Source organism: Cebus imitator, unplaced genomic scaffold, assembly GCF_001604975.1.
Source record: "Cebus imitator isolate Cc_AM_T3 unplaced genomic scaffold, Cebus_imitator-1.0 Scaffold0, whole genome shotgun sequence".
NCBI classification, from domain to species: Eukaryota; Metazoa; Chordata; class Mammalia; order Primates; family Cebidae; genus Cebus; species Cebus imitator.
The window spans coordinates 2,183,494-2,190,240 of record NW_016107315.1 but is presented as its reverse complement, the minus strand read 5'-3'; the positions used below and the strand labels follow the sequence as shown (position 1 = coordinate 2,190,240).

Here is a 6,747-nt window from a genome sequence, read left to right as displayed (position 1 = left end):
CCAGGATGGTCTCGATCTCTTGACCTCGTGATCCACCCGCCTCGGCCTCCCAAAGTGCTGGGATTACAGGCTTGAGCCACCGCGCCCAGCCCCCACAGTTCCTGTTTTGAGTGGCCACCATATTTAGATCTGACCTGTCAGGGATTCCGTTCTCACTGAAGGGAGATACCAAGTTCCTCAGGAACCACTCCCTTCCTGGGGGTACATCTGGGGTCCTAACACAGGACCAGAATAGCACCAGCTGGGCCCCTGATGAGGGGCAGGCAGAGGGCCAACCGTGACTGCTGGCTCCTGTCAAACCCTGTGTACCCCGGTGTTGGCAACAGGGGACACAGGCAGTGGCTCTGGTAGACTAAGTTGGTTCATCTTAGGATCCTTATCACCCTGGATCTGTGTGTGCAGAGGCCCAGAAACAGGGCTTCCATCTCAGCCTTACTAGGCCCCCAGGCAGTACCAAGAGTAAACTATGGCCCCAAGAGCACAGCCTGTTCTAGCCGATCTGCTCTATCCTGTTAGGACTTCCCTGAGCATGGAGTAGGGGAGTTAGGGATGGGGCAGGGTGGTTGGATTTTTAAAATTTCTAGCTGTAGCCAGAAGTCCAGAGCCTGCCTCTGGGCTGCAGGCTTAGTACTAATAGAAGTAACAATCACTCCTGCTCCCAGTTGACCAGGAGCCAGGACTTAAGACTGCCTTACTTTTCATTGAACTCTCACAGCCATCTTGTGATGGATGCCAGGTCCTACTAGCGGTGTAGAAACCGGGTCCACTGGCCAGGCACGGTGGCTCACACCTATAATCCTAACACTGGGCGGCTGAGGAGAGCGGATTGCCTGAGCTCAGGAGTTCAAGACCAACCTGGGCAACATGGCAAAGCCATGTCTCTACTGAAAACACCCAAAAAAAAAAAAAAAAAAATTAGCTGGGCATGGTGGCATGTGCACGTGCCTATAGTCCCAGCTACTCTGGAGGCTAATTCAGAAGAATCACTTGAACCCAGGGAGTGGAGGTTGCAGTGAGCTGAGATTGCGCCACTGTACTCCGGCCTAGTTGACAAAGACTGTCTCAAAAAAAAAAGCAGGTTCTACTAATATAGTTTGCCCTAGTCTAGAGCTTGAGCTTGGAGGTGAAGGAGTTGAGACTCAAGAACTGGGGGTTTGAGCTTCCTGAGCACAAGGCAAGTTCCATGTACAAGCTGGAGGCTGAGAGCAGCAGCTGACTGTGACCTTAAGTCTAGCTGAAGCCCTGACCTGGCCGCCCCCTCAGACTGGAACTCTGTAAAGGGATCACTAGTTTTTCATGGCAGGATGGTGGGGAAAGGAAAGCCTTCACATCCCATGTCCACGACACCAGCACAGAGACTTCATTTGGAAGTCAACCAACCTGGTGGCCTGTCCGGGCCAAACCACCTTCAGAACACAAAACCCGCTTCTGCTCCCTTTCGATCCCCACCTCCACCTGACACGCCTTGGCAAGGGGCAGTTGGCCACCCAGAGACTGCCAGGATTACAGTGAAGAGCTAGCGAGCCTCAGCCCTGGTTGGACAACTCAAACTTCCTAGGGCCCCACATGGACTGGCTAGGAAGAAATGCTACCCCCACCCCTTCCTAGCTGCATGATCTTCAGTATTCTGCTCCCACATCCCCCACCCCGTGAAACAAAGACAAACACCGTATCTACTTCAGAAGTAGAGGATCACATGCCATGGGCTGCACCTGCTGCTCTAGCACGACAGCACCCCTTTCTGAGTTTCCACAAGTGTCCAAGGTTGGACCAAGGCTGGCCTTGAGGATTAAGTACGGCCAGGAACAGTGCTCCACCTGGTGCCTTCTACGGGAAGCCTCCACAAATGCTCACTACTACTTTACTACTCTCTTCAGTCTGCTGAGGATAAAGATTTACATGTGAAGCAGCTGGCCCAGGGGCACAACAGGATCAGAAACAGTCATGGGAGTAAGGAATTGCCACCAACGCCTGCCTTCCAGGGTCCCTAGCTGTTGGGGGACTAACACAACCCAGAGAAGTGGATGCTGACTGGGTGCACCAAGAGCTTAGTCTGGGACACCTCGGACCAGAGTGCAGAGCTGCTCAGTGAAGCCTGTTCTCCTCCCTTGGTGTATGCTTCAAGACCTCATGAGGATGTTTAAGATTTCTCCCTTTGCTCGACAGCTTACCCAGTTCAACAAGCTATGTGCCCAAACTTCCCACAAGCCCCCAACCATTTCTCATTCATTAGGTCCGCTCTTTCACTTCAGAGCCCCATCTCCTGACTCCCACCCACACCCCCTCCACAGAAAGCCAATGTCTTCTCCCACACCAACAGATGGAACAACCAACCCCAGCCCCAGGATCATAGACAGAGGCTAACAAATCCTCCCTCATGTTTATTTGTACAAATAGCACAGGAGGACCCCAGCCCCATGCAGATGGCAGCCCCGGGGGGTCGCACCAGTCCTTCTGTCCTCACGTTGGCAGCCAGAGATATCTACTCTGAAGCCTTTGTAGGGGCCTGGGCACCTTTGGGAGCCTGAGCTGGAACTGAAGCTGGAGCTGCAGCCTGGGCCTTGTTTTGATCCTTGGACTTGGCCTTGACTTTTGGCCGACAGAGCCTGAGCCCCTTGGCAATGCGTGCACGAGCACGCTTCCCAAGCTTGGGGTGGGCAATGTAAGCAAGTCGATCAAGCTTGCGGCTGACACCCCCCTTTGGGATCTTGGGCTTAACCTCCTTGGGCTTTACAAGAGCCTTGATGGCCTCGGCACGTGCACTCATGGCCTTGGCATTGTTGGCCTGCATCTTCTTTAGGCCCTTCTTGTTGTGCTTCTTGGCAAAGCGCATGTTCCTCAGGAACTTGGGGTCCACCTGAAAAGCAGGAAAGGTACAGGTGGCAGCATGGGGGTCTGCAAATCTTTCCCTGGTGCCCCTCTCCACAGGGGTACCCAGCATCAAGTCAACCTCAAATGTGGCAATACCCAACCTCTTGAAACTATTTCCAGAGAAGGTGGACCACCACCTCAAGGAGCCAATACTCCACCTGGCTAATGCTGTGCAGACCTCAGAACAAAAAAAAAGCTGCTTTGCTGCCCTTTCTGCCAACGTTTCAGGACTTCAACTTCCTACAGCAGGGGTTCAACCAAGCTTTTTTTCTCTGACATCCCCTCAGGGACACCCCTCCCTTCTATAGAAGGTGTCAAGTAAATACCAAGTCTGGTCCAACAGACTCATAGCCGAGGCAGAATATGGGGAAACTGAGGCTCAGAGTTTGTAATTCACTCCACAGAATGGAGAGCAAAAGTAAAGGGAACAGACTGGGGACAGGCTCAGCTCTCCCCTAGGCCCTCCATCCTTCTCAGCGAATCCTCAGAACCCCCTGACACAGGAAGAGAAGCTGACCCCAAGACCAGCACTGAGTCAGATCAAGGTCATAAGGCTAGTCAGTATGGGAAGGGAAAGATTGCAAGGTGTCCTGCACACACTGAGACAAGGCCACTCTGTACCTTACCCTAAGTGCCACTGCTGAGTGAGGGAGATGGCCAAACAAACTGCCTTCAGGAGACAGGTTACACCCTGACCAGAGGATACACTTCAGGCTGGGGAAGACCAAGGAAAGCTTTATTATGGGGCCAGTAGGGTAGAAAAAGGAATTGCAGGCTTTGGATGGGCCAGTTAGGCTCTGCTCAGGCAGAAGCTGAGCTAAAGAAAAACTACATGAAAGGTCTTGACTGGGCACCTGGAATCAAGAAAAGACACGTCCATGTGATTCAGTCCATACTCACCCCCTTAAGAGATTCGTATCTTTGTGATCGGGGTTTCTTGATACCATTTCTGTGCCATTTTCGGGCTGTAGGAGGGAAAGGAAATTAAGCCACAAAGAACTTTCCTCTAATAAAACCACCCAACATCACAGCTGGCAAGGCTGGGAGAACCAAGGCTTCCTACAGCAGCTACGCCTGAGGTCTGGGAAACCCTTACCACTGAATGCAAAACATTGTGTATGTCAAGTGGATCTCTAAACCTATAACCCTAAAGGTATTACTGGGTGAAATTAATCAGCCTAAGGCCCACAATAGAAACGTGCCCCTTCATCCATGCCAGTTTGCCTGAACCAGTCCTTACCAGGGTCTGGGATGTGGGCAGGGCTCGAAAAACTTACACTGGTTGTGTGTTGTGTGGTTCTTGGACTTGGCCATGTCTGCACCTGGAAGACAAGAGTGGAGATCAGGGCGAGGGGTTTCCCAGGCTGGGCCACGTCTGCCCCCTGATCTGGTGGAACGCGAGACGAGAAGCCAGAATGAATCTGCAGACAGACGCTTTGGATCTGCAGGCTCCACCAGTCTCGACTCGCTCTGCACGACCCAACGCCAGTTCTCACCTCCCAAACCCAGGTAATGACGCCCTGAAATCAACCCCCTACCCCCGGAAGGTTGCGCTCCCCAATAAAGTGGCTTTCCCTGCCATCCTACTCTTTAGGACCTAGAAACACCATTGCCACCCCGCAGCTTTCGCTCCCCACAGACACACAGCTGGTCACCCGTCCTCTCCGCAGCCTGCGCCCCGCGGCCGCCCGTAAGTCGCGGATGGCATCGGATACCGCGCGGCCAACACTCACCTAAGACGCGGTTCCCGAAGCGCCTAGGACCGGAAGAGAAAGGAGCCGCGGTGCAGCACGGGAAATAGGTCAACAGCGCCGGAAAGTACTACTGGAAATGCTTCCCCCGGCTCCGGGAAGAAAGGTTCCGAAGCCCGGAAGAACGCAAGCCAGACCGGGAGGCGGTGCTACGAGCTTGGCTCCGCCCCCTTTAGGCTGTTTCTTCGCCTGTTTCTCCAGGACCGGGCTCTTAAGTCTATTCAGGATCCTGAAAGCGAAAGGAGTCCTTGAGGGATAGATGTTGGGCAAGGAGATCTGTGCTCTTTTTTCATTTTTTATTTTTGAGACGGAGCCTCACTCTGTCGCCCAGGCTGGAATGCAATGGCGCGATCTCGGCTCACCGCAACCTCCACCTCCTGGGTTCAAGGGATTCTCCTGCCTCAGCCTCCCGAGTAGCTGGGATTACAGGCGTGAGCCACCACTCCCAGCTAATTTTTGTATTTTTAGTAGAGACGGGGTTTCACCATGTTTGCCATGCTGGTCTCGAACTCCCGACCTCAGGTGATCTGCCCCCCCTCGGCCCCCCAAAGTGCTGGGATTACAGGCATGAGTCATCGCACCCGGCCAGGAGATCTGTGTTCTTAAAAAGCACCCAACCAGGAGATCTACCCGACCTGGTCGGGCGCGGTAGCTCATGCCTGTAGTCCCAGCACTTTGGGAGGCCAAGGGGGGCAGATCACCTGAGGTCAGGAGTTCAAGACTAGCCTGACCAACATGGAGAAACCCCATCTCTACTAAAAATACAAAATTAGCTGGGAGTGGTGGTGCATGCCTGTGGTGGTGCATGCCTGTGGTGGTGCATGCCTGTAATCCCAGCTACTAGGGAGGCTGAGGCAGGAAAATCGCTTCAACCTGGGAGGTGGAGGTTGTGGTGAGCCGAGATCACACCATTGCAGAGCCGTTGCACTCCAGCCTGGCAACAAGAGTGAAACTCCACCAAAAAAAAAAAAAAAAAAAAAGCACCCCTGACTCTTTTGTGGAGTAGGAGCAGAGGGAAGGAAGGAGAGAAGGCTGCCTGGACCTAAGGGGACAGTGGGAATGCAGAGGAGTGGACAAGGAAAGAGTAGACCGGACTTGGAACGCTCTTTCCTACAGAGGCCTCCCTGGACTGCACTATCTAAAATAGTGAACCTCTGCCTTATCTCCCAGTTACTCTGTGTCCTCTCATGGTTTGCTTTTTTTTTTTTTTTTTTTTTTTGAGATGAAGTCTTGCTCTGTTGCCCAGACTGTAGAACAGTGGCACAATCTCGGTTTACAACATCCTCTGCAGCCCAGGTTCAGGCAATTCCTCTGCCTTAGTGTCCTGAGTAGCTGGGACTACAGGTGTGCACCACCACGCCCAGCTAATTTTTCTGTATTTTAGTAGAGATGGGTTTTCACCATATTGGCCAGGATGGTCTCGATCTCCTGACATCGTGATCCGCCTGCCTTGGCCTCCCAAAGTGCTGGGATTACAGGCATGAGCTACCGTACCTGGCCATGGTTTGCTTTTTTTATAGAATTTTCCTAGACTCTAATTACATTGTTTACTTACAGGTGTATGTGTCCATTATCACAGGAGCCCTGAGTTTGGGACTGGTTTAATCACCTTCATTCTCCCACTGCCTAACTCAGCACAATGTGGATAGAGCAAGGGCTTAATAAACACATGCCAAGCGAATATTCCTTGCAAGCCATTGCATGGAGTGACAGATACATACTGCAGAAGTTTGGGGAGTGAAGGGGGAAGGAGGTTGTGGAGGCAGGACACGTGGATGACTCCTTACTGAAGCATTCCTAAGAAAGGGGAGAGAGAGATCTGGCAGGTGTGAGCTGGGAGAATGAAAAGCAGGCGCATACACTGATGGATGACCTTGTGCCAAGAAAGAAATAGCTGAGGCCTGAGGAGAGTGTCTCTGCAGGAGCAAAGTCCTTGTGGGGTGCTGAGCACAGGTGGAGAACCTGGTGGGCAGAGACACAGACTACAGGAGGTGGGGACGGTGAGATGCCTGACAGTGAGCCAGGACCTCAGCTCAGGAAATGGAAGAGGTGGCTGTGGAGGTTGGGACAGGGAGGAGGTCTGACTGCCATGCTCTTTAGAAAGAGAAGCCAGCAGGGTAGAGGC

General features: G+C 52.8%; 1 protein-coding gene across 5 annotated transcripts; it reads right to left on the bottom strand.

The window, feature by feature from the left end:
- Window positions 1-2,347: 2,347 nt before the first annotated feature.
- RPL29 (ribosomal protein L29) lies at window positions 2,348-4,751 on the bottom strand. 5 transcript variants are annotated; one of them, XM_017547081.2, is made up of 4 exons: window positions 4,605-4,751; window positions 4,149-4,193; window positions 3,772-3,836; window positions 2,348-2,857 (listed from the first exon to the last, which is right to left on the bottom strand). In XM_017547081.2, the coding sequence occupies exons 2-4, from the start codon at window positions 4,183-4,185 to the stop codon at window positions 2,483-2,485; spliced, it is 477 nt and encodes a 158-aa protein (XP_017402570.1). In that variant the 5' UTR covers window positions 4,186-4,193; window positions 4,605-4,751; the 3' UTR covers window positions 2,348-2,482. The 5 variants fall into 5 exon arrangements, with proteins under 5 accessions (XP_017402570.1, XP_037594094.1, XP_017402684.1 ...); XM_037738166.1 differs by having other exon boundaries at window positions 4,149-4,187; window positions 4,605-4,641; XM_017547195.2 differs by lacking the exon at window positions 4,605-4,751 and adding an exon at window positions 4,517-4,599.
- Window positions 4,752-6,747: the final 1,996 nt, after the last annotated feature.

Excerpts from the sequence above, each read along its gene's own strand:
- RPL29 (XM_017547081.2), bottom strand. The coding sequence starts at position 4,185 with ATGGCCAAGTCCAAGAACCACACAACACACAACCAGT. Across the intron at positions 3,837-4,148 it reads CCACACAACACACAACCAGT|CCCGAAAATGGCACAGAAAT; the intron begins GTAAGTTTTTCG and ends TCCCTCCTACAG. Across the intron at positions 2,858-3,771 it reads GATACGAATCTCTTAAGGGG|GTGGACCCCAAGTTCCTGAG; the intron begins GTGAGTATGGAC and ends CCTGCTTTTCAG.